The sequence below is a fragment of the Mesoplodon bidens genome, assembly GCF_964165515.1.
Source record: "Mesoplodon bidens genome assembly, chromosome: 18".
Lineage (NCBI taxonomy): Eukaryota > Metazoa > Chordata > Mammalia > Artiodactyla > Ziphiidae > Mesoplodon > Mesoplodon bidens.
Genome location: NC_138175.1, coordinates 1,343,293 through 1,369,219, shown reverse-complemented (window position 1 = coordinate 1,369,219; position 25,927 = coordinate 1,343,293). Strand labels below are relative to the sequence as shown.

Sequence of the window (25,927 nt, the reverse complement as noted above, 5' to 3'; positions counted from 1 at the left end):
CTGACCAGCCGGCTACAGTCCCAGCTTCCTGATTTCCTCGTTCCTGATCCATGTGAGTGCCTGGTGGGCGAGGCAGGGGTGCAGGCAGGCTGCTGGCCTGCAGACTGAGTAGGCCTTTCCTTCCCCAAAGCACAGACCCAGGAAGGTAAAGAAAGAGCAGGAAGTGTGGCTGCCTCGTCCAGGAGGGGAGCCCCGCCCCTGCTGGCCTCTTCCACCGCCACCTTCTCCTCCCCACCTACCTCCATCACCCTGGGCCTGCAGGCTCAGTCTCTGTGCATCTTGGCCCCCGTCCTGGCCTAATCTGCGCTACTGTTCAGTGTAGCACTTACCACCTCCAAGCCATGTAGACTCTGCTGTGGGTCCTCATTCTCTCCCCGTAAAATGTCACCTCCGAGAGCATAGTTTTCCTCCTGTTTAGGGCCTGTCCCCAGGGCCTAGAGCAGGTGGCTCAGAGCTGTTGTAGATGAATGGACGGTTATCACTTACGGGCCCCACGGGCCACGAGGGAACGCTGGCTCCTTGAACCCTTTCCACAGGCTCCCCCTTGGCTTTTGTCATCGTGATCGTCTGGACTTGTGAACAGGCCTCTGGGGGGAGCGTCCCTGAAAGTCACTTAGGGGCGTGGTTATTTCTTTAATGAAAACTTTACTGTATCAGCTCCTCAGGGATCAGAGCATAAGCAGATAAACATAACAACATTCCACTGAAAAACCCACCACAAGGTTCCCTTAAAGGGATAGACTTCTCTGCACACTTTGGGTTTGTAGACGTGTATAAAGACCAGGACGGGGACTTCCCCTATGGGGTAGTGGTTAAGAATCCGCCTGCCAATACAGGGGACCACGGGTTCGAGCCCTGATCCAGGAAGATCCCACATGTCGTGGAGCAACTAAGCCAGTGCGCCACAACTACTGAGCCTGCGCTCTAGAGCCCGTGAGCCACAACTACTGAGCCCATGCACTGCAACTACTGAACTCCATGCGCCTAGAGCCCGTGCTCCACAACAAGGGAAGCCACTGCAGTGAGAAGCCCATGCACTGCAACAAAGAGTAGCCCCCGCTCGCCGCAACTAGAGAAAGCCCGTGCGCAGCAACAAAGACCCAACGTGGCCAAAAATTAAAAAGAAAAAGACCAGGACGGTGGATGGGGCCTCTTGTGCTCACAGCTCAGCTCCATCTGCCACTGCCCGTGGCCGCAGATGGCCGGTTACGTGGGTGGGCTTGTCAGTGTCCCTGAGCCAGGGGTTCCATGTGGAATATCATCCTCGGGTGTGGGCAGCTCCACCTGTCGGCCTTGGTGTTCACCCTCCCGAGAGGTCTTGCTGGTGTAAAGCTTAATGGGATTAGCTCTGTTCAACATGTACCTGTGTAGCTTAGATACTGTGAAAACGAGAGCGGATTTTGGACAAGGAAGTGCTCAACAGGGAAACAAAGGTCAGGGATTCCCACCTGCTCCCAGGCCACGAGGTCCTGTTTATTTTCTTTGGCCTCCAGCTCTCTCCCGTCACTCCAGTGGCCCCTCGCTGTCACTACTCAGCCTGCACCTCTGACAGCGAGACCCTGGGATGCTGCCTGTCTCCTGCCCGGGGGCTGGAGACAGAGGCTGCAGGGTGGCTTGCTGGGACAGTCAGCTCAGACCTTCCCCATGCTAGGCGCTGACTTGGGGTTTCTCAGAACCATGCAGCAGGGCTGAAGAGTCAAACACACTTGCTGTGGTTGAGAAAAGACGCAGCCCTGAGTTTCAGAGTTTTGTGAATCTACTTATACTATTGATAGGAAAACCCCGCCTTTAGCATTATTAAATATCGGGGCTTGTCTAAGCTTGTTTTTGAGAAATGCCCGTAGGGACTTCCCCGCTGGTCCAGCGGCTAAGACTCCTCGCTCCCAATGCAGGGGGCCTGGGTTCGATCCCTGGTCGGGAAACTAGATCCCACATACCACAAGTAAAGATCCCACGTGGGGCAACGAAGATCCCGCCTGCCGCAACTAAGACCCAGTGCAGCCAAATGCGTAAATATATTTAAAAAGAAAAAAAAAAAAAAAAGAGTGTTACCATTCATTGAAAACAAAAAACAAAGAAACGAGTGTAAAGAGGTGCGGGGCCCAGAAACCTGCACTGGTGTTGACACGGTCTCAGCTCCTGGCGGCTTCAGGCCCTTCTGTGAACAGTGGGGTGAGGGGCTGTCTGCGTCCCGCGAGGCTGACTGATGAGGTGGCGGTGACTCAGGGACGGCAGGAAGACTGAGGGCGGGCTGTCCACCGTCAGCCCCGCAGAGTGAAGTCTGCTTGGTGATTAGGCTGCCTGGCCGCGATCGATTCCTTGTCGCAGATAACGTGCTCCGGTGACTTCTCGGGATCGCGGTGGCTCTCGGAGAGGCACTGAGTCAGGGTGGGGCCCGGCCGGTGAGGCAGGAGGGTGCAGACCCCGGCACGTGGCGCTGCTTTCGGCTTGGCGGTGCAGGCCGCTGGGGCCACTGCCAGGGCACTCTGTAGAGACCAGCGCCCTGCTCGGGACTCCGGTGCCCATGTGAAGCCTGCTGCCTGGCACACCTGTGGCCGCAGAGGTCGCTCATTCTGGGCTTTGAGAAATCTGCGTCTTGTTGAAGTGGGTGGAGGTGTTTGCAGGCGGAGTTGGGGGGAGGAAGCAGAGCTCTTAAGCTCAAGTGCGTCTGGGATCTGACCCACAGCCTGGGGCCACTAGGGCGGGGCCGCGCACACAGGCCCCAGGAACGGGACAACAAACAGGCATCTGTTCTCCTGTCTCCAGCCTTTCATTGTGGAGTGTCCTCTGTCATTGCCAGATTTTGGCCAGAGCACCTTAAAAACAGAATAAGAGCCCTCCCGTGTGTTGTCAGAATTGCCAGAAACGGGTGATGGCTTAATCCCTGGCCATGGCTTCAAGCTGAGGAGGCGTCCATGGCAGCTGTGCTCCAACCCTGTCCTGGCTTTTGCTGGGCAGGGCAGTCCTGCTGGGGGTCTAGCCCCAGGTTCCAGTCCCGGATGCTCTGTAGGATCACGTCGGGGAGCTGGTGCGTGAAAAGGCCCCGGACCCTCGCTCTGCTGCATCTGGTGTGGGTTCCTGTGTGCAGCCCGGTTGGGAGCTGCTCACATCCGTTCTAGGCTCTGCAGTCTGGCTGCCGCAGGAGTGTTTTCACTGGTAAAATGCAGGCCCTAGAGAGGCTTTTGAGAGGATCTCCCGACCTTCAACTTCTGAAGTGTATGGATGTGTTGAAGCAACGGGGACGCGGCACGGTGGTGGTGCTGCTGTTGCCTTTGCCAGTGTGGGTGAATTCTCACAATTGCCAGGCCTTCCCAGCTGCAGGCAGTTCTCAGGAGGCAGCCCCTGGGGCAGATGTCGTCTGTGTGCCAGGGGTCAAGTGTCTGAGCTGATGACCTCAGGGCCGGTCCTCCCCCTTCGCTCGGCTGAGTGTGAGCGCTGTCCTCCCTCCAGCCTCCGGTGGGAAGCCTGGGCGGGGACCACATGTGCGTCCGCCAGAGGCCTGGGCAGGACCATAGGTTCCCAGAGTGACAGCCACCTCACCCAGCCTGTCCCCGCTTCCTCTCGAGCCAGGGCCCTGCACCTCACCTTGGACGTGGTACGGTCTGTGCTGTTTTGTGTCTTCTTGTCCTAGTGCTTGTGGTGACGGGCAAGCCCTGGCGAGCAGGCTGAGGACCGGGCTCCCGTGAGGGTGTTGTCGGGATTCGCCAGGCTGGGTAGTGGCGGGGTCTGCACACCAGTGGAAACACAGGCACTAACCTGTAAATGCTGCCTCCGTGAGTGAGAAGGAACGGGCTCGAGGCTGGGATACCCACGCTCCTGGGAGATGCCCGAGTGGTGTCCGGTGTGTCCTCCAAGGACCCATGCCTTCCCTGGTGCCAGGTGGCAGCGAGGGCACTGCCCTCCACCTCGGGGAGCGGCCTGGCCAGGCCAGCACGGACTTGGTGGACAGGGTTTCTTTAACAAGCCAGTGGGAAGTAGGATGCCCCGCAGGATTTCCAGCCAATCTACATGTCAGAGCTTGGGAGGGACCTGAGGGGTTCTGTCCAGATTAACACAGTGGTGTGAGAAGACAGCAAGAAAGCTGCAGGGCCTGCTCAAGGTCACAGCCACAGCTGGGCGGGAAGGCCTATCAGGAGGTCTCTGTCCCCCGGGGATTCTCGCACGCACTTTGCTCTCAGCGGCTGGACCACTGCTCGTGCACATGGTTTTACTTCCTCAGTTTCTCCTCTGTCTTTTCCTCGCAGTTTTTGTTCATGAACTTAGGCTGTGTGTCCTGTAGACTTTCCCACAGTCTGATCTTGTGGATTACATCCCCGTGGTGTCGTTTAACATGTTTCGCTGTCCCTTATACTTCTTGGAAATTGGTAGTTAGGTCTAGAGGTGGGATGAGGTTCAGGGTTTTGTTGTGCTGTGGCAGGGAGGGGACTTCACGGGTAGCGTGTGTGTCTGTCCAGCGGGGCACGTAACGCCCAGTTGTCCCTCTCTTTCTGATGTCAGCGTTGCTGATGCTCATAGGCTAGAGCCGTCAACTGACCGGGGTTTGTAAAGTGGGGAATGTTGTCACGCTGCTTCTGTTTAATGGAGGCATAAAGTACATACAGTAAAATGTATGTAAACTGAGTATGCATCTATGTGACAGTCACCACGCAGATAAAGACAGAGCACGTTTACGTGGCCCACAATGCTCTCTCCTGGTCAGGCTGAGTTTCACATGTTCCTCATATATGTGGACCCGATAGTATGTGTCCCTTTGTGCTTTTTAGTTAATCGTGTACTATTTTAAGATTTATTCCTGAGTGCCGTCAATTGTAATTTGTTCTTTTTGTGTTGCTGTGTTGCATTCCTTTGTATGAAAGTGCCACAATTTATCCATTCTTCTGCTGAAGGAGGTTGGATTGTTTCAAGTTTGGGGATATTTTGAATAAAGCTGCTACAAACATTTGCATAAAGATCTTTCTGTGGACATTTCTCTTGCATCTGTACCTGCTGGTGCTGGACACCCACTGGGCTGGATGTATATTTAATTACGATTGAAACTACCAAAGAGTTCTGCAGCGTGGGTGCATGTTTTATACTCCCAGCAGCAACGTGTGAGAGTCCTAGTTACTCCAGATCGTTACCCACACTCACTGTGGTCAGGCTTGTTAATTCTAGCCATCTCAGTGAGTGTGCTTTTGTTTCCTTTTATTGAGTTTTAGTTTCCATGAAGTGAAATGCACAGATCGAAGTGTACAGTTTAGTATGCTTTGATGACTACACTTGTAGAACCCACACCAGGCTGGGAAAGAAAACATTCCCCTTGCCCAGAAGTTCTTTCATGACAACCCCCAGTCACCCCCCTGCAGGCAACCACCTCTTCTGATCTTTGTTACTATAAGTTAGCTGACCTGTTCTTGAAATTTGCATGTCATGGGATCAGCGTTTGTAGGCTTTGTGTTTCCCTTCTTCCACTGGGCATCCTTTGAGGTTTATCTTTGCTGCGCGTGTAAGCGGCGAGTTCCTTCCATCACCAAGGACCCACAGTTGTCATCCCTCCTCCTGCTGATGGGCATCTGGCTTTTCCCAGTTTTGGCTTTATGAATGAAGCTGCTGGGAACATTCTCATATGTCTTTTTGCAGATGTACGTTTTCATTTCTTCTGGGTAAATACCCAGGGTTAGAATTAGTGGGTCACAGGATCACGTATGTGAAATGTTTTAAGAAACTCCCAACCCTTTCCCAAGTGCCTATCCGTTTATGCTCCTGTCTGCAGCGTGCCCCACCCTTTAGCAACTGGGTCGGGCTTTCTAGGTTTCAGCCATCCTAGTGGGTGTGTAATGCTGCACCTCACTGGCCTTATAAGATTTGCAGTTCTCTGACGAGTGGTCGTGTTGAGCACTCTTCATACGCTTACTGGTCATTCAGGGATTTTCTTTTTATGAAATGCCTCTTCAAGGCTTTTGTCCATTTTTAAATTGAGTTGTCTTTTTATAACTAATCAGTAGGTGTTCTGTATATATTATGGATAAAAGGCCTTTGTCAGAAAGAAATACGTGTTGTGAATCTTTCCCCCTGTCTCTGGTTTCTCATTTCACTTTTTAAATAGTCTTTTGATAAAGAGAATTTTAAATTTTGATGAGTCTAATTTGGAAGTGGTAGTGGTGGACATCATTGACTTATTCTCAATCTTGGAGAAACATTAATATTTCACTATTAAGTATGATGTTACTTACAGTATTTTGCAGATACCGTATATTAGCTTGAGGACATTCCTATCCCTTGTTTTCTGAGAGTTTAATTATATGGTGGGTTGGATATTATCAAATGGGTTTTCTTTACCTCTTGAATTGATTGTATAGAGTTACCGCCTTTATTTGTCTCCCTCTTTATTCTGTTAATGTGGTTAGTTATACTGATTAAAGTTTTTAATATTTCTAATTTCCTAATCTTACAGTCCTTTAGTAAACTTTCTCGGCCATGGTGTATTACCCTTTTCATATACTGCTAGGTTTGGTTTGCTAATACTTTGTTAAGGGTTTTGCTTCTGTGTTTACAAGGAACGCAGGTCTGTAGTTTTCTTGTGACATCCTTGTTAGGCTTCCTTATGGGAGTTTTGCTCATTTGTGAAAGGAGTGTGGCAGCCACCCCTCCCCCCATCTGTTCTTTGGAGTTTATGTGTGGCTGAAAGTATTCTTTCCTTCAGCGTTTGATACAATTCCATTGAAGCCATCTGGGCCAACCTTTCTGGAAAGGTTTTTAATTAAGGATTCAGTTTCTTTAATAGATATAGGACTTCGAATATTTTCTATTTTGTTTCTCGTGTCGGTTTTGGTACTTTAAAATAAATAATTGTGCATTTCATCAGAATTGTCAAATTTATTGGCATAGGGTAGTTTATCATTTCTCTTCATTATCCTTTTAATATCTTTAGGATCCGTAGTGATGTCTCCTTTAAATGCCTGATATTGGTAGTTTATGTTTTCATTCTTTTTTCTTGATCACTCTTGTTTTAGAGGCCTATCAACTTTATTATCTTTTCTAAGAACCAACGGTGTTGATTTTTCTCTAATGCACCTGTGCTTTATATTCCTGTTCCTTCTGTTTTTTATTATTCCCTTCCTTCATCTTCATGATACACTGCTACTATTGTTGCTTTAAACGGTCAGGGGTCCTTAAAATTTTTTTAAGTTACCCATATATTTCCTTTTCTGGCACTCTTCATTTCTTCCGTCAGATCTGTGTTTCCCTCTTGGATCGTTTCCCTTAATCCTAAAGAATTCTTTTGATAGTTCTTATAGTGCAGCTTTAAAAATTTTTTTTATTTATTTTATTTTATTTATTTTTGGCTGCATTGGGCCCTCGTTGCTGCGAGCGGGCTTTCTCTAGTTGTGGCGAGTGGGGGCTACTCTTCGTGGTGGTGCGCGGGCTTCTCATTGCGGTGGCTTCTCTTGTTGAGGAGCACGGGCTCTAGGCACACAGGCTCAGTAGTTGTGGCTCGTGGGCTCAGTAGCTGTGGTGCACGGGCTCAGTTGCTCTGCGGCATGTGGGATCTTCCTGGACCAGGGTTTGAACCTGTGTCCCCTGCATTGGCAGGTGGATTCTTAACCACTGCGTCACCAGGGAAGCCCTGTAGTGCAGCTTTGCTGAAGACAAGTTCTCTCAGCTTTGTTTCACTGAAAATGTTTTCATTGCATTGTCCTTTTTTAAAAATAGCTCTATTGAGATGTAATTCACATACCATAAAATTCACCTATCGCGAACGATGTAGTGATTTTACATAAATTTATAGGATTTGTTCAACTATTACCTCAGTCCCTATTCCCACACCCAGCCCCTGGCAACCACTGTCTGTCCTCCGTCTCTACAGTTTCCTTTTCTGGGCTTTGCATATAAATGGAATAGAACATGTGGTCTTTTGGGTCTGGCTTCTTTCACTCTGTAGAACGTCTTTTTTTTTTTTTTTTTTGCGGTACGCGGGCCTCTCACTGTTGTGGCCTCTCCCGTTGCGGAGCACAGGCTCCGGACGCACAGGCTCAGCGGCCATGGCTCACGGGCCCAGGCGCTCTGCGGCATGTGGGATCTTCCTGGACCGGGGCACGAACCCGTGTCCCCTGCATCGGCAGGCGGACTCTCAACCACTGCGCCACCAGGGAAGCCCTGTAGAACGTCTTTGAGTTCTGTCCATGTTGTAGCATGTGTATTAGTAGTTTGTCACTTTGGAACCTGGGTAGTGCTTCATCATGTGGCCGGGCCACATTTGGTTCACCCATTTATCATTTATTGGGCATTTGGGTCAGTTCCAGTTTTTGCTGTGGACATTTACGTACAAATCCTGGGGTGGACACTTTTCATTTACCTTGTGTAGATAAGTAGGATTAGAATTGCTGGGGTGTATGGTAAGTTTATTGTTAACATTTTAAGAAACTGCCCAACTTTCCCACAGTGGCTGTTCTGTCCCCGTTCTCATCAGCAGTGCGTGAGGGCTCGTTTCCCCACACCCTCACCAACATTTGTTTTTGTTGGTTTTTAAAAGCATTATTATGGTCATTGTAGTGGATATGACGTGGTATCTCATTGTGGTTTAAATTTGCATTTCCCTAATCACTGAGGACGGTGAGTGTTTTTTCTTGGTCTTATTTGCCTAGTTTCACGTAATGTACTTCCCAGCTTATAATGGTTCTCTTGCAGTTCCACTTCTCTGATGAAATCCTTGATCATCCCCCATTTCATTCATCTTTTCTGAATTTCTTAACCTATTTATTAATTTAAATTCCTTGTATGATAATTCCAACATCCGTATTGAGGATTTGCTTCTATTGACTTTTTTCTTAGTTATGGGTCACATTTTTCTCTTTTCATACATGCTTTATAATGGGGGTGGGGTTGTCTTTAAAAGAACGATGTAATTTTCTCCCCAGAGAGGAGTGCCTTTGCTCTGTCAAGCAGCTAAGGCGAGGAGCTAATTACAAGTATGCGATCAGGGACTGGGCCAGGCTGGGGCTGGCTGCAGCGTTTTGGATGCCTTGAGGGGGAAGGCTGTCTGTGTGGGGTGTGCTGAGCACGCAGCACGCCGCGCTCCCCGTCCCGCCCTGACCATGGGCTCATGCGGTGGCTGCACAGAGAGAGCCCCTTCTCCTGAAGATGAGGGCTAACACACGAGCACGTTCTCAGCATGAGCTGAGAAACTTGAAGCATCTTTATATTAAAACGCGAAACATCTGTTACAGAGTAAGATACAAAATTCACATGACTTCTTCGGATAGAACAGCAGGCGCCGTCCGTCGTTCCCCGTGTGTGCTTACCCGTCTGCCAGACGCTGTGCTGTGCTCAGGCCTGCCTGGCCCCTCGTGCAGCTTTGTCCACCCTCGCCCACGTGGCTGGAAAAGTCTGAGGTGCCACCTCTCCCCTGACGGCAGATCCGAGGCCAGTCCCCAGGCCCAGGGCCCACTCCTGCCCCTGATCCTCTTCCGCCTCACAGGCCACCCCTGAGGCCAGACGCCAGTGTCCCCTGCACAGTGACTCCATGGAAGGTCCAGGAGCTTGTGTCACCCTGTCAAAGTGAGACCCCCTTTGAGACAGGAGCTGCTCACAGACTCTCTGATGCTTAAGAAAAGGGGGGTCCTCTGCTGAGAGCACTGGTCCTGGAACCGAGGGTCCGTACGTGTCTGTGCACGCGTGTCTTCTAATCTTTTTGCTGTGTGCTTCCTTTTTTCTTTTTAGGTTTGGGAAAAGTTCTTAAGCTCTGAAACTCCACGGATTAATGTATTTATGGCAGTGCCTACCATATACAGCAAGTTGATGGATTATTACGACAAACATTTTACCCACCCTCATGTCCAGGATTTCGTGCGTGCAGTTTGTGAAGAAAAAATCAGGTAAATGAAAATAGTCCACCTTCCATCCAGAAAGTCAAATATAAGTTATTTTTAGTGAGTCAGTTCTACTAAGTTTTAGGAAGCAGTATTTTTTCTTTGCTTTAAAATGTGTATCTACGTCTCTCTCTCTATGTATCTGTGCTCCCGACGCAGCTGCCTGTATTCTGTATCCGTGTCTCTGTTCTATCTCTGGGTCTCTCTGTCCCTCTGTCTGTCTGTCCGCCTATCTTCCGGTAGAGTCTGAAGGACAAGGATGGGGAAGTCCTTTCTGACCCCACACCTGCTGGCTCTCAGCCCTGCCCCCTCCCCGACCGCGTGCAGACACCCTCCCTGACAGACGTGTGGCTGTCTGGCCCCTTCGGTGGCATGGGGTTTGCTCTGCGTGTTCCCACGAGCCTGCCAACTGCAGCGCCTCTCTGCTCGTGGTCAAGCGGCTCATCTGCAAAGCACACGGAAGTGAGCAGTTTGGCGGGTCTTCACAGACATGATGACACGTGCGCCCAAGAGGTGTGACACGTGTGTCTGTGGCAGACACAGCCTTTGACAGGGCAGCGAGTTGGCGCTGGACAGCCACGAGCTTCATGGCCTCTGTGCATCTGATTCCTGGTCCTTAAGAGGAGCTCAGGACAGCCCTTTGTTTCCTGCAGGGAACTTCCAGTTGCCCAGGACGAGCATTTCATCGTGTTCTTCTCCCGTTCACCCGCTCTTTGCGCCTTTTCTGTAGAGACGTTTTGATGGAACCAGAGCCCTTTTCTGAGGGTGCCACTGCCGGCACCTCCCTGGATCGGCCTCCCACGAGGCGCCATGGTGGGGCTGGGGTCCAAAGCCCAACCACCAGGACAAGAGTGGGACTGGTAGCACGATGTACCCAGATCTCAGGAGCCAAGGGCAAGAATGAGATCAGAGAGGGGAGGTCAGGGTGACTCTGGGTGACAGGCCTTCAGACCTCAGCAGCGGGCTCCTGGTGGGGAGGGTCCTTGTGCCTGCACCTCCGTGGGGGGAGCGCAGGGGTGGTCGTCGCTCCGGCCCCCACTAGAAGCAGAAACACCTTCCTTCACGCACACAGTGCTTTCGGGACATGGTGCACGCCGAGGCTCTCAGATATCAGATCAATGTCATTGTCAGTGAGCTGTAAGCACCAGGCAGTGTTTGTGGAGGAGCCCCCGTGCGCCCCTCACTGGAGACTGACTGCTTCCGCCTCCCCCTCCTCCTCCTCAGACCCGGTGGTGGTTTGTCCCTAAACCAGATGAACTGTCGTCACCTTACTCTTATCACTGCTCTTTTTGGGGGCTGTTTGTGGACAGCACGTTGACTGTTTGCAGAGCGTGCCACCAGGGACCCTGAAATCACTTTTCCTTTTACTGTGGTTACCCCTTCCTTGTGAAGACCTATTTGCATTCTAAAATATACCCAAGATTCTTTCCAAAGAACAGAGTTAAATTTCAGCCCGAACTGCAGTTTTAGCCGTGAGTTAAAGGGTGATGTTGACTGGGGTGCTGGGCGCGTGTGGCTCTCACCGGGCTGAAGAAGCCATGTGCTCCCGAGAGCTCAGGAGCCTGTGGTTGTGCCGGGCAGGTTGATGGTCTCGGGCTCGGCCGCCCTGCCCCTGCCTGTACTGGAGAAGTGGAAGCGCATCACCGGCCACACTCTGCTGGAGAGGTACGGGATGACGGAGATCGGCATGGCCCTGTCCAACCCCCTGACCGCAGCTCGCCTGCCAGGTACGAGTGGCGCCCGCCAGCTGTGTCCTCCCCCTGCTCTGGGTCCTCGGGTAGGCCATTCTGTGGAGGATGCTCCCCTGCTGGGCCACGGTCACGCTCTCAGGGTGGCAGTGTCCTTCCCAGGTGACCCAGACGCCGTGTGCTTGGCAGGGCGCCCCCTCCCCACCTCCCGGGCTGGGGGCTGCTTTCGTCCACACCAGGTCGCCCGCGGCCCAGAGTCTCCCATGCAGGTGCCCTGAGCCACACAGGCCGGTGGCAGCGGGAGAGACGGCAGGTGTCGGGGGCAAGGGAGGAGGGACACCCCGCCTGTGCTCGGGGACCTGCATGCGTCTGGATGGCCTGCTGCTCTAGACGGGTTCCTGCCCTTTGGTCTTCCTGTCCCGCCTTCTCTAGGCCATTCCACATAAACAGCCTTCACGTCCCGGGTCCCTGACAGGGAACCTGCAGGCGGAGCCTGAGGCCTGAGACGTGAGCCTGTTATGTCCCGGGCCCTTTTCCAGCCCTCCCGGTCAGTCCCCTCCAGCTTGTCCAAAACATAGTAGGCGTCTGGAAATAAACGTTAAGTCATCGTGTGCCTGTACTTGCCTCGGTGCATCCACTTGTCTCGCACGACAGTAAAAGGTACCCTTCTGGTGGGCAGGTCTGTGAGTTTTCAGCGTGTCTGCCGTCATACTCAGGTAGATGAAGTTGAATCACCTCCAGACCTTCCCCCTTTCGTGGTCAGCACTTCCTGTCCCAGGCCGGCGAGCACGTCCCTGGTTCCTCTCCCTGTAGCTGTGCGTTTCCTGGAACGACACAGAGGCACAGCCTCCAGGACCTGCCTTTGGGTCTGGCTTCTCTCACTTGGCAGGACAAGTGTGAGACACATTCTGTGCCGAGCAGCATCTTCGGTGTTAACCTGTCCGCCACTGAAGGACGCTGGGTTGTGTCTGGTCTTGGGCGGTTCCCAGTCGGGCCGTCGTGAAGGTCTGTGTGCAGGGTTTTGTGTGAATGCGTCTTTACATCTCGTGGGCATATGCCTCAGAGTACGACTGCTGGGTCAGAAGGGGGTGTGAGCTTGACTTTCTAAGAAGCTGCAAACTGTCCACACGACAGCCCCGATACTGGGCTGATCTTATCCCTCTGATGGCCTTGGAGAAGTCACACAGACGGAGCACGTGTTCACACTGTCGGACCAGGACACCCTCTGTCGGGCGGGGGCAAAGGCCCCGGGACAGAGGGACCTGCGCCCGTGCCCTAAACCCGAGGCTTCTGGGCACTAATTTTCGAATCTTAATTGGCTGCAGCTCTTCAGGCTCAGGGTTCTGCTGTGGCTGTGCGTGGTCTCTTCTCGACACCGGAACCAAGCGCCCGGGGTCTTTTCTCGCCCGTGAAGCAGGCGGCTCACAGTGGGTGCACGACCGGCTTTTTGGTTTAGAAACAGTGAAGGAACTAGCCCTCAACCTTGAATCCAGGAGTGAGTCCCTGAGCGCCGCTTCCGGAGCAATCAGGCTGTGTCCTCTGTGCCCCTGACTCCCGGGCCGGGCTCCTTCCAGCCGGGACTCTGGGCTGCTCCGCGGACACATCCTGCCAGCCTGGCCCATCACAGGTTCCCTGGCGGCCCGGAGGGACGTGTGGCCTGAAGGAGACTTTTTGCTCGGCTGAGGCCCCGGGTGGTGGCCTGAACTGATGGGCCTGACATGCGCTGATAGGAAGTTGCTATCAGATGCAGGGCTTGCCGGACAGGCGCTCCAGGACCCAGTGAGGCACAGTCACCCGCCCCAGAGGCCAGACAGAGCCACAGGACAATTAAAGTCACCTGGCCACAGCTGACACCTGTTCTAAAGGGAGGCGGAAGGATAGCCTGCCCTTCTGACTGCAGCCAGCCTGTTGCCCAATGGACACCAGGAGGACACTCCGTCCCTGCGGGTGTGGGAAGGGCCCGTCCCGTGATGTGGGAGGGCCCGCGTCCACGTGGTCTGGGCGGGGCTGCATCACGCGGTGTGGGCGGGGCCGCGTCACGCAGTGTGGGAGGGGCAGCGTCACACAGTGTGGGAGGGGCAGCGTGTACGCGGCGTGGGCGGGGCAGCGTGCACGCAGTGTGGGAGGGGCCGCGTCACGCAGTGGGGGGGGGCAGCGTGTACGTGGCGTGGGCGGGGCAGCGTCACACGGTTTGGGAGGGGCTGCGTCACGTGATGTGGGAGGGGCCGCGTAACGCGGTGTGGGAGGAGCAGCGTGGCGTGGGCGGGGCAGCGTCACGCGGTTTGGGGGGGCTGCGTCACGTGATGTGGGAGGGGCAGCGTCACGTGGTGTCGTGCGGAACGCGTCCAACAGTCTGGGAGGGGCAGTTTCACGAGGCATTGGTGGGGCAGCGTGCACGCAGTGTGGGAGGGACAAAGTCCACGCCGTGTGGGAGGTGCCGCGTCACGCGGTGTGGGAGGGGCAGCGTCACGCGTTGTGGGCGGGCCAGCGTCCACGCGGTGTGGGCGAGGCAGCGTGTACGTGGCGTGGGCGGGGCAGCGTCACGCGGCGTGGGCGGGCCAGCGTCACGCGTTGTGGGCGGGGCCGCGTTCACGTAGCGTGGGAGGGGCCGCGTCACGCGGTGTGGGCGGGGCAGCGTGTACGTGGCGTGGGTGGGGCAGCGTGCACGCGGTGTGGGAGGGGCAGCGTGTACGTGGGGTGGGCGGGGCAGCGTCACGCGGTGTGGGTGGGGCCGCGTTCACGTAGCGTGGGAGGGGCCGCGTCACGCAGTGTGGGCGGGGCAGCGTGTACGTGGCGTGGGTGGGGCAGCGTCACGCGTTGTGGGCGGGGCCGCGTCACGCCTTGTGGGCGGGACCCCATCTAGGTGGGTGTAGGAGGCTGGCCCTGCCTGGTTGACCCTGCTCTGTTCCACCCACTGGGGTAGGGGCGGGGGTTTCTGGGGTCTGAGCAGCTGCCTTGCCTTAACACAAAAGTCGCTGCCGTTTGTAGACCTCACTTTAACAAATCATAGGCGTTTCTGTGGAGGTTTTTTTTTTTTTTTTGCGGTACGCGGGCCTCTCACTGCTGTGGCCTCTCCCGTTGCGGAGCACAGGCTCCAGACGCGCAGGCTCAGCGGCCATGGCTCTACGGGCCCAGCCGCTCCACGGCATGTGGGATCTTCCCGGACCGGGGCCCGAACCCGTGTCCCCTGCATCGGCAGGTGGACTCTCAACCACTGCGCCACCAGGGAAGCCCCTGTGGAGATTTTAATGCCACCGTTGTGGTAGAGGTGCTGTAATTCTGTCAGCGTTTTCTTTTTTTTTTAATAAATTTATTTTTTGGCTGTGTTGGGTCTTAGTTGCTGTGCGCAGGCTTTCTTTAGTTGCAGCGAGCAGGGGCTACTCTTCGCTGTGGTGCGCAGGCTTCTCATTGCGGTGGCTTCTCATGTTGCAGAGCATCGGCTCTAGGCGTGTGGGCTTCAGTACTTGCGGTGCACGGGCTTAGTTGCTTTGCTGCATGTGGGATCTTCCCGGACCAGGGCTGGAACCTGTGTCCCCTGCATTGGCAGGCGGATTCCCACTGCGCCACCAGGGAAGCCCCGTCAGTATTTTCTTTATAGACATTCTTAGCAGTTCAGGTTTCATTGAATAGGGTGGACAGTCCTGACTTCCTTAGGATGGGAGAGGGGCTGGAGGTTGAATCAAGCCAATGGCCAATGATTTAATCAATTGTACCTGCATAATAGAACTTTCATAAAAACCCCAAACAAGGCTGGTGAACACGGGTTGGTGTTAGAGTGTGATGTGCCTGGAGAGTGTGCAAGTTTAGAGACTCCCACCCACCCACATACTTGCTAGAGGCGTCTCTTCCATCTGGCTGTTCCCACCTTGTATCCTTTGTAATGAACTGGTATTCTAGGAAGTGACCTGTTTTCTTGGGCTCTGAGAGCCGCTCTAGCAAACCGTTTAATCCCAGGAGGGGCCCAGGGAACCCCCAGTTTACAGCCGAGTTGTACAGAAGTTGTGGGTAAGTGGGGACATGCCCCTGTGACTGTCAGTCCTGTGGGACTGAGGGCAGCCACTCACCTCCCTGGAGGCCACAGCAGATCCCTTAGGGTTCCCTTCTCTACAGCATCTGCCCGCATCTCCCTGTGTTCCCAGCGCCTGGATGGAGCCGCTGCTTCCTCCTTTCTGTAAGTGTTACTGAACTGAGCCAATTTACTGACACTGGGTTGTGGTGAAGGAAAGTGCAGGATCCAAGCAAGGAGAACAAGCGGCTGGTGCTCAAAGGACGCAGACGCCTTATGGCTTTCAGGGGAGGGCTATTAAAGGCGACATTTGCGGGGAGGGCTGCAGGATGTGTGACATTCTTCTGATTGGTTGGTGGTGAGGTAACAGGGTGGTGTCCCAGGAATATCAGTCATCAGCCTTCTGGTTCCAACTAGTCTGGGGGTCTCAGCATGTAGTCACCATCCTCCACCCGGGTGGGGGCCTTAGTTCACGCAGAACTACTCCAAGATGTGCATCAGATTAGTGTGTACGTCTCTTGACGAGGAGGTACGACTTTGTCTTATTACCGATTTATTGTTTGAGCTCTGAGGTAACTGCTTTCTCTTTGTCTTTGTGTTCCTCTATTTCTCTAATTAGTAACTGCCTCAGTCTGCTCTCTGGATCTCAGGGAAGGTTTAGGAGACTAAAGTGTCTTTTTACAAACACAAAACGAGGGACATGGAGGGGCTTTCGTACTCCGAGGATCCCCAGGGCTCACACTTCAGGAGGCGTTGCTGTCTGGAGGGCTTGGGCCTGAGCAGGCGTCACAACCACTGCGGGGACGAGAGCTCAGAAGAAAGGGGAAGAAGAGCAGATTTCACTCCTGAGCAAGGTGGTTGCTCATGCTTAAGATTCTGTACTTAGTTTAATGAAGTGCCTTCTGATGAATCATCACATTCTGCCTGATGGCTCAAGGTGTGTTCATGGAACTCTTTGCTTCTGGCACATACTAAAGAAATCATCCTAACCAGTCTCAGAAAGTGATAAATCAATTCACAGTACATCTCCTTCACACAGCAAGAAATCCACTTACTGCCTGGGAACCCAGGAAGGAGGACCATCAGCCCAGTGGGCCCGACCGATGTCCTCTTACACATGGCCTTTCTCTTCTGCACTTTATCAACCCATTTCTTCCCTTAAACCTTTTGTTCTGTGGCTTTTACACACACACTGAGGACTAAAACCTAGGTCAGCCTGCTGACATTTGGCCATAAAATAGGAGCAGTTGGGAGTGATCTGAAGACCTTGGGAAAAATCTCCAAGATGCCTGGGCCTGGTCTGTAACGAAGCAGTCAGAGCTGTGGCCCCGCCGGTCCTTACAGACCATGAGGTCCAAGGAGGAGCAATGCAGACGACGGGGCTAAGGCAGACTCTTCACTGGAGACAGATCCAGAGGGAAGCTACGGCGCTGAGGTCCGCCGGGAAACATCCCGAGTGTCGGGACTATGGCCGCCTTGGCCCCGGGTCCTGCAGAGCCTGCAGGAGGGCAGGGCTTGGACCCAGCTCATGTTCACAGCCTAGGTCTTGTCTCTGGTCCTCGTGTCTTGTCTGCAGCTGAGGTGGAACACCTCCTTTTCCAGGCTGTCTCCGGTCTTGAGTATCCTGGCACTCGTGCAGCCACTGGCCCCAAGTAGATGACCAGCAGGAAGAGAGAAGGCTACATGCCTGGTGGTTCCTTTCATACACAACATCCACGGGGCAAGTCCACAGAGCGTGGGTTAGTGGTTGCTGGGGTGGGGGGAAGATACGACAGCTGACGGGGACAGGTTTCCTTCTGGGCTGATGGAAAGTTCTGGAGCTAGATGGAGGTGATACTGCAACAATGTTGTGAATGTGCTGAATGCCCCTGAATCCTAGGCTTTATAAAGAATAGCTGCGTCATATATGGATTTCACTGTAGTTTTTAAATCTTTGGAAGCAAAAGAGAAGGAGGGGAGGAAGGAGGAGGAAGACGCGGTGGGGGCGGCCCCCAGGACCTCAGACAGAAGACAGGCTGAGGAGGACAGGGCGGTGCCATCTAGCAGACAGAGCCCCGTGTCACAGACTCTTCCAGGCGTGTGGGTCCCAGAGTACTAAGCAGCTCGTGGAGTTTGCCAAGTGGGCTTCCCGGGACTTTTCTCCTGTGACAAGTCCTCATTGATAACAGTTAAAATAAAGGGCCTGAGGGGCTTCCCTGGTGGCGCAGTGGTTGAGAGTCCGCCTGCCGATGCAGGGGACACGGGTTCGTGCCCCGGTCCGGGAGGATCCCACATGCCGTGGAGCGGCTGGGCCCATGAGCCATGGCCGCTGAGCCTGCGTGTCCGGAGCCTGTGCTCCACAACGGGAGAGGCCACAGCAGTGAGGGGCCCGCGTACCGCAAAAAAAAAAAAAAAAGGCCTGAGACCTTGAAGTGAAGCATTTGGCCCTGGAATCTCTGACCTGCCTCAGCTATTCAGTGGCCACGGGGACTCCACTGCGGCCACCACCTGCCCTAACCTTTGCAGGTTCAAAAGCTGATTATAACCACACAGGGGTGAAGCCACTGAGCCAACCACAGGCACCTAACAACTGAGCCAGGATGCTGGCTACATCACCCCTGCCGTGAGGACCCGCTCACCCTCTGGCATCTGTCCCACTCCAGTCCCTCACCAGCGACAAACTGCAGTCATCTGTGCCCTGACCGCTCAGCCAGGTGCTCCAGTGAGATAGAAGCGCCCTTGCATCTTGCCCTGGGTGCCGGGCGGCCCTCCCGAAGTGACCTGAAGGCCCTGTAGGGCGTTCGGAGCCCTGGCGGCTGCTCTGCGTGTCCTGCCTAAGGCTGTGCTCTTGGCTGCTGGGGCTTCGCCCCTCTGTGTGCACGTGACAAAGGGGCAGGACCCCTGTGTGCGCACACCACGTCCATGCGGGATTCCCATGTGTGTGCATGTGACACCCACGCGGGATCCCCCCACCTCCGTGTGTGCACGTGACGTCAGGCAGGTCCAAGCACCGCAGTGTGCAGCTCTCTCTTTCAGAACCCTGATGACCGCCTCTTTCCCTCGTGCCTCCCTGCCCCTTGCAGGCTCTGTGGGGACCCCGCTGCCCGGCGTCGAGGTGCGCATTGTGTCAGAGAACCTGCAGAAGGACGGCTACCCCTACGTTGTCCACGCGGAGGGAAATGAGGAGGACACCAAGGTGAGCGCCTGTGTTCTCTCCGGCGGCACATGGGCATCACACGGCCACGACCACCCAGCAGGCCGACGGCAGAGGTTGAGTCCCCACCGCTCGGGGACGGCCCCTGAACTGCGGCGCCGCTGGCTGGCCTCGACTCAGGGCGCTGCTGGTGTTTTGGGCGTTGCCTGCCGTGTGGACGGTGCAGAGCAGAGTGAGGCCCAGCAGGGCTCCCCGCGCTCAGCCGGGCTCCTCCTGGGCTCTGTCCTCTGGGCCACGTTGAGATGGGTCCTGATCGCCTCAGCTAGGAGAGCCCGAGTTAAAGCAGAGAACATTGTCAGCAGGATCTTGTTAAAACTTCTGCGCTGGCGGGACGCCGGCACCCGCTCGGGGCGGACGCCGCCAGTGTAAGCGGCCCCCAGCCTTGCAGTCGCCCATTTGGACAAATTCACGGAAGCTGTAAATTGAGGTTCCCCACTTGGGAAGTCACTGTTGCCTGCTTTCTGTGTTGTTCTAGGATCCGGAGGGCAAGGGGAAGAGAGGACTGTTGTCTTGTTCCAGTGGGGACCTTCACAGCCCCAGGTCTGCTGGTCATAAGTGATCAGGGCCATAGCAGAGGTTCGGTTTTGGTAGGAAGTGGAATTTTGATTTAAGAGATTGTTTCCTCTACAGCGGATGTGCATACTCTTGACTTCTGTCACCCTGAGAAGTTTTAAAACCTGAAAGTAGCAGTGAGACTGCCTCTCACGTGTGCCGGGAGGGGCGGCGGACAGGCCCTGCCCTTGTGGGCCTCGGTCTGCAGCGGGAAGTGGCAGCGTTCAAGAGATGGTTGTTGAATGTCTTAGCTCAAGACGTAGGTGGAACTTGGGTGGTTTTTACTGTAATTTTATGAAAAATGACATCAAGAAGTATGTGTTGGGCTTCCCTGGTGGCGCAGTGGTTGAGAGTCCGCCTGCCGATGCAGGGGACACGGGTTCGTGCCCCGGTCCGGGAGGATCCCACATGCCGCAGAGCGGCTGGACCCGTGAGCCATGGCCGCTGGGCCTGTGCATCCGGAGCTTGTGCTCCGCCACGGGAGAGGCCACAGCAGTGAGAGGCCCGCGTACCGCAAAAAAAAAAAAAAAAAGAAAAAGAAAAAAGAAGTATGTGTTTCGTTTACCCAACAACCTCTCACCCGGATCCTCGTTGCTGGGCTCGTGCCCTCTCGGCCTCTCCTCCCAGATGTGATGGTCCTCGCTCCCGTCCACGTGTGTGGGCAGCTTTCAGGGTGGCCTCAAGGTCCCCAGCCATGGCTCTCGCTCCCTGGCTGCCTGCTGTCTGGGCTCTTGCATCAACCCAGCTGGTCCAGGGCCGTCAGCCACGCCCATGGCTTAGGGCCCTTTTCTGGCTCTTGGCCTGTGCCCTGCGGTCCTCTCTCCTCGTGGACTTCTGCTCACACCCGAGTCACCTGTCCCAGCGTCCAGCCCTCCTGGCAGGAAAGGGGCTGCTTCCCTCTGCTGGATGCTCAGTCCGCCGGTTCTCGGTGTCGTTCCAGGGACCCCGCTTGGGAGGAGGTTCCCAGCAGAGGAGTGTCGGGGGCATGTGGGTCCATCAGGCAGTAGCAGCACAGATGGCAGGGGGGCCCCTGCACCGCCCTGCCCGAGCACCTGTAATGCTGGGTGTGGCAGGGATGCTGCCAGAGAGGAGGTGCGGGTGGACAGCGTCTCCCTCCTCAGTCACACTGAAGTTTAACAACTTGGGGCAAGCAGGCGCCCCCTCACCTGGCTCCTGCTCGGGTCTGTAGGGGTTTCCTCACTGAAACGCGCTCGGAATAGGAGGTGGCAGCCTGGCCCTGAGCATCTTGACAGTCAGAGAAGGAAGCGCGTGGTCCACGGTGTGGGGGCTCGGGGGCAGTGGAAGCAGAGCAGGGATGACGATCCACTGGCCACAAGCCAGGCCCCATAAACGTGAAGGTAAGGAGACCTGGAGCTCGCGGCGGCGTGTTCTAGAACGTTTCCAACTCAGTCGAGGGGTCAGTGAGACACACGGTCCAGAATGGAGCCATCTCCATGGCCGATGATGGCCCGGGGCGGAGAGCGCAATCACAGGCCGGTTGCCCCCGGGGGCTGGGGTGGGCCTGGGCCTGGGCTCGCTCCCCGGACTGGTGAGAGGCCACCGCCGTCCTCCCCCTCCCTGCTGCCGGGAGCGCGACAGGGGCACTCCCCCCCTCCCGTGCGCTTTCCCCAGGAGCCGCCTCCGGCTGGGAGTTTTGCTCACCGCCCCGCCCCCGGGACTCTTAGAGGGGAACAAGGCCAGATTCCACGCTCAGGCGGGCGAGACCTCCGTGGAGCCTCCGCCTGGGTCCCCGTGCTGCGCAGGACGGGCCGGGATGGGGTGCGCCCCGAAGGCAGGAGAACCGGGCTCAGGCCTTGCTGAGGAAGCGCCTGCTCCCGGCTTCTGAGACCTCACAGGCACTCCCCATTGCTGAGGGTGGCCGTGAGGAGGACGCTGGCTGCTCGCCTGGCCTGGAAGGTGCTGGCTGTGTCCGTGACGGGACTCGCAGCCAAAACCCGCCCGCTCTCTTCTGATCGCCGCCCACGCTCGGCAGGTCCGGACGCGGGGACTCTTTCATGTTCTGAAACCAGCGGGGCTGCGGGCGATGTGGTTCAAGGTTTTTGTTAACATTTAATTGGAAATCACTTCAAACTTACAGGAAAGTTGAAAAAATAGCAGTGTGAAGAAAGCCCGCTCGCCCTCTCCCGGTGCACTTGTCCTTCTCCTCTGCCAGGGCACCTCGCGGGCCAGCATGGGCTTCTGCAGCGCCCTCCTCTCACTGCCTGGCGCTCCGCCCTCTGCCGCTATGCCCGCCCCCCCCCATGACGCCGCGTGGCGACTCCCTCCACTGCAGGCTCTCTGGGGTCAGGGTCCTCTTTGCTTGTCATGAGGGCACATCTTGAACTTGGAAGTACCCCCTAAGCCTGATGGTCACAGGCCCTTTGACCCGAGTGGCAGGCGCAAGGTCAGCGCAGGCGCATTGACCAAGGAGACGTGTGCAGCGTAGCAGGCGTGCGCGCTGAGCCCGCGGCGGGGCGGCAGGACTGGCGGTGGGCCAAGCCGTCTCTGGGGCCGACCTCTCTGTGGGGCCTGTGCCTGGGGCCTCTCCATCCTCCCTTCCTTACTTCTCTCCTCCAGCCAGCACGTGGGGAGCCCCCCTGGGCTGGAGCCTGGGGTAGGAAACGCAGCAGCGGTGATGGCGCCCACCAGGCGGTGCAGTGCTGCGGTCAGGGTCCTCCCGCCTCTGAAGCCTGAGAGCTCTTGCTTCTCTGGCAGGAACCGACCGCCGAGAATCAGGAGTAGTGACCAGGGGGCTCTCGGGCCTGTGTCTACCCCGCAAAGCGGAGGCCCAAGGGAGGACGGGAGCCCTGCGAAGGCACAGGGTACCTGGGCCAAGGGGTGCTCCCAGGCAGCAGGGAGAATCCGGTCCACTCCTGCCGGCCCAGAGCAAGGGCAGAGGGAGGCTGTGGAGGCCGATGCCAGACGCTCAGGGGATGCTCCCTCGTCCTGGGTATGGTCAGGGTCACCTGCCCACCCTGCAGAGGACGGCTGCGCTCCTGTTGTGGAACCCCGTCTGTGTCTCCCAGTGTGAGGGTGCCCTGGCCGCGCTGGGTGGTCCGTGGTCGGCGGCCTGGGGGCTCTCCGGTGCCCCAGCCTCCACGGCTCTGCAGCCATCGCTTCCTAAGTCTTGCGCTTTGTATGGCGGGACGTCAGGGGCTGGAAGAGCGGGCAGCCTCCCCACAACGTGAGAGTCCCCTGGCCCCGGTGAGGTGGTTCCAGCTTCACGGTGTCCTCTGCCGTCTCCCGTGAGGCCCTGGGGATGGGGTAGGGGGCTTTGTTTGCTGCGATGCTTCTTTTTGTGTGCCCCTCCTCCCAGCTGGCAAACTCTGCAAGCACGTGGTGTGGTCTCTCTTTTTTTTAAATTTAGTTATTGAGGTGTAGTTGTCTCTTTATTTATTGTTTCAATTTGCTCACTTACGTAAGAGCCAATGCCAGCCAGCAGAGACGGGTCCATTGACAGATACGGGCCACACTGCCGTGTAACGCAGAGGTGGCCAGGCCTTATGTGGAATCCTCTTGTCTTGCAGAGGATGCAGACACCCACGTGGGGTGTGGGACAAGCTGGGGCAGGAGGACAGCGGCAGCGAGCGCCGCTTCCCTTTATCCCCTTAAAATCAGTTACTTCGTGTGGCCCATGTGCAAGCTGCCGCCCTGGACAGTGGGCTGATGTCTGGGTGCCTGTGGTCCCCCCACCACCCGCCTCTTCCGTGCTCCCTCTCGCCACTTCCCCCATCGCTGCCATGGACCATGGATTGCTGCACGGACCGTGGAGGTGGGGACGGGGACAGGGGCCCTGTGAGGCCTGGGCACGCTCTGCTCTGCGATGAGTGGTGGGGTGCTGTCCCCACAAAGGCACTCACTTCAGACAAGCAGCTGACCATCGTCAGCCGTGTGCTTCTGCGTCTTAGGGTGAGGTGGGTCCACTATCTCTTTTCCAAGGGCCTGCTAGGAGGTGGCAGGACCCTAAATGAGGACTTTCACACGGGAAAGCGGGTCCAGTTGGCCCCCTGACGTGCCGGGTGAGCATCTGGAGCGCTTAGCCCCCCTGTGCCACTTGCCTGCCCCCAAATGTGCTTTTAATGTCCCACTGGAGCCACCCCGCCTCCTCTGTTGGCTTCATCCTCCCTGTTGTGAGGACCGGCTCCTGTCCTGGGGCTGGGCAGTGGGCAGTGAGCTACACAGCCCTCCCATCAGGACACATTGGGAGCGGGGCCCATGGCCCAAGAGGCACCGGGCCTTTGGGGACAGGCTCTGCAGTGTGTCCGGTCCCGCCCCTGCCCCCTCACCTGGGCTCCCACACCTTCCGCCAGTTCAACTCCTCCTCCTTGGAGCTTGTGTCATGGTTCCACTGGGGACTTTACAGCAACTCCTGCCTCTGAGATGCTTTCAGATGAGGAAGCATGTGTTCTCACGCCAGCAGCTCTCGGGCACGACCCTGGCTGCCCAACGACAGAGTGGCCCTCGAACGAGGAGTACACGTGTCAGGTGCGGGTGCCCTGGGTCAACACGTTCCTATGCGCCCGAACGGGGTCCCCTGTGAGGACAGCCAGACTTTTCACTGCAGGGTGGATGGCAGGTGTGGTCTGAAGCCATGCAGTCGCTGGGAGTCTGGGTTCTGGATGCGTGCCTCGCCCCCTGCACCCAAGCTGGGTCCCCAGAGTACGGGGACTGCCCGCCCAGTCCCATGGACGGGTAGTGTAACTCCAAGTGGTTCTGAGGCATGGCAGCAGAAACCTGCAACACCCTGGCTCTGCCTGTGACCTGGTGATACGCAGGATGGATTTTAGTCGAAGGCAGCGTTTATGGTTATGCACTGTTTAGGTTGTTTGTTATCAGAACTTCGAATCGGTGGTTCACGCTCCCCCTCCCCGAAGAAATGGAAAAGTGTCCTGTCTTTCTCTGGCATAAAGAAAATGGTGACGTGTCTTAGTTTCTTTATTTTAAAGTTTTTTTTTTGAAGTGGACCATTTTTTTAAGTCTTTATTGCATTTGTTACAATATTGCTTCTGTTTTGGTTTTTTGGCTGTGAGGCATGTGGGATCTTAGCTCCCAGACCAGGGAACCCACACCCCCTGTATTGCAAGGTGAAGTCCTAACCACTGGGCCGCCAGGCAAGTCCCATGTCTTAGTTTCTTGATACTTGCTTTCTGTAGACCAGAGACTCCCTGGCAGATCTGTACAAACATTAGAATTGGTGGGTGGGTGTGTCTTTCTGGCATTGAACCCATGATGGGTGTCTTAGATGAACCTAAGAACACGCTCAGGTGGAGTGTTGAGTGGGATTGTGCTGAGTAGGTGAGGGGTCTTGAGGGGATTCAGTTCAAAGAGTTGGTTTCGGTTCCAGAAGACCCTGACTGCTCTGCGTGTCTGTGGCCACAGAGCCTGCACGCCAGCAGCTCCTGTGCTCGGGGGCTGGTCTGTGTGCCACGGGAAGTGGCAGAGCAGTGTCCGTGGACAGTGGTCATCCTTGTCCACCAAACCCACGTCCCATCCGTGGTGAGGCACAGCCCGATTTCAGAGATGCTAAACGTGAAAAAATGTTCCGTGGGGTTCAAAAGTTCGTATCTTGCATTTCATGCAACTTGCCTGGAAGAAGATTGTGAATATCTTTTCTTACTGTATGAAATCAGAAATCTAGGACTCAGTGCTGGGGGTGGGCAGGAAGTCCTCTCTGACTGGATGAGCTATGGTCCCTGCTTCTTGCCCACCATACAGGCCTGCTCGCATGCGGTCAGCACGCACCTGGTTGTGGGTCCAGCATGATGGAGGAATAAAGGGAGGGTCCACAGACGACAGGAGCTGGAGTGAACGCAGCACGGGGTTGGGTGATCGTGTCTGTAGATTAGCACACAGTAGGTATCGTCAGGACACAAGCACAAAATGATTTGAACAGGTGATGTGCAATACCAAGAATGCCTGCCCTGAGACAGAAGAGTGACTGTGATAAGAGGTCTCTGTAGGGCACCCAGTGCTGGGGAGTGCTGAGGAAGGGGACACAGGGATGTGGATTTCTAAGGTGGAATGGAACTCAGTTAGAACTGCCCATTTCTCCCTTCAGTTCTGTCAGTTTTTTTGCTTCATATAGTTTGATGGTTTGTCCTTAGGTGTGTGAATAAAGTCTATTTTCTCTGATATTAGAACAGCCACCCTGGTCTGTTTGGGTCGGTTGCTATTTGCAGGAATATCTTGATCCATCCTTTTACTTTCCATCCACCTGTGTCTCCGGATCTCAAGTGAGTTTCTTGTAGGCAGGCTATACAACTGACCCTTGAACAACATGGGTTTGCACAGGTCTACTTATATGTGGGGTTTTTTTCCAGTAAACATACACTACCGTATTAGACGATCCACAGTTGGTTGAATCCATGAATGTGGAACCACAGATACAGAGGGCTGACTATAAAGTTATATGCAGATTTTCAAGTGTGTGGTGAGTCTCTGCCCATAACCCCCACATTGCTCAAGGGTCTACTGTTGGTGGATCATGGATTTTTATCCATTCCACCAATCTGGCTTTAGACTGGAGAATTTAATCCATTTACATTTAAAGTAATTACTGATAAGGATGGACTGACTTCTGCTATTTGTGTTCTATGTGCCATGTAGCTTTTTTTGGTCCCTAATTTCCTGCATTACTGTC

General features: G+C 55.3%; 1 protein-coding gene across 3 annotated transcripts in view; it reads left to right on the top strand.

Moving 5' to 3' along the window:
• Positions 1–25,927, top strand: part of ACSF3 (acyl-CoA synthetase family member 3) — a gene marked incomplete at its 5' end in the record, with an annotated part of 57,300 nt that overhangs the window by 10,615 nt on the left and 20,758 nt on the right. For 2 of the 3 annotated variants that reach the window (XM_081215210.1, XM_081215212.1), the window contains 3 exons: positions 9,700–9,854; positions 11,430–11,575; positions 18,605–18,717. In XM_081215210.1, the coding sequence (XP_081071336.1) occupies positions 9,700–9,854; positions 11,430–11,575; positions 18,605–18,717 (414 nt within the window). The remainder of the gene's footprint in view (positions 1–9,699; positions 9,855–11,429; positions 11,576–18,604; positions 18,718–25,927) is intronic. The other variant, XM_081215211.1, reaches the window with a different exon arrangement.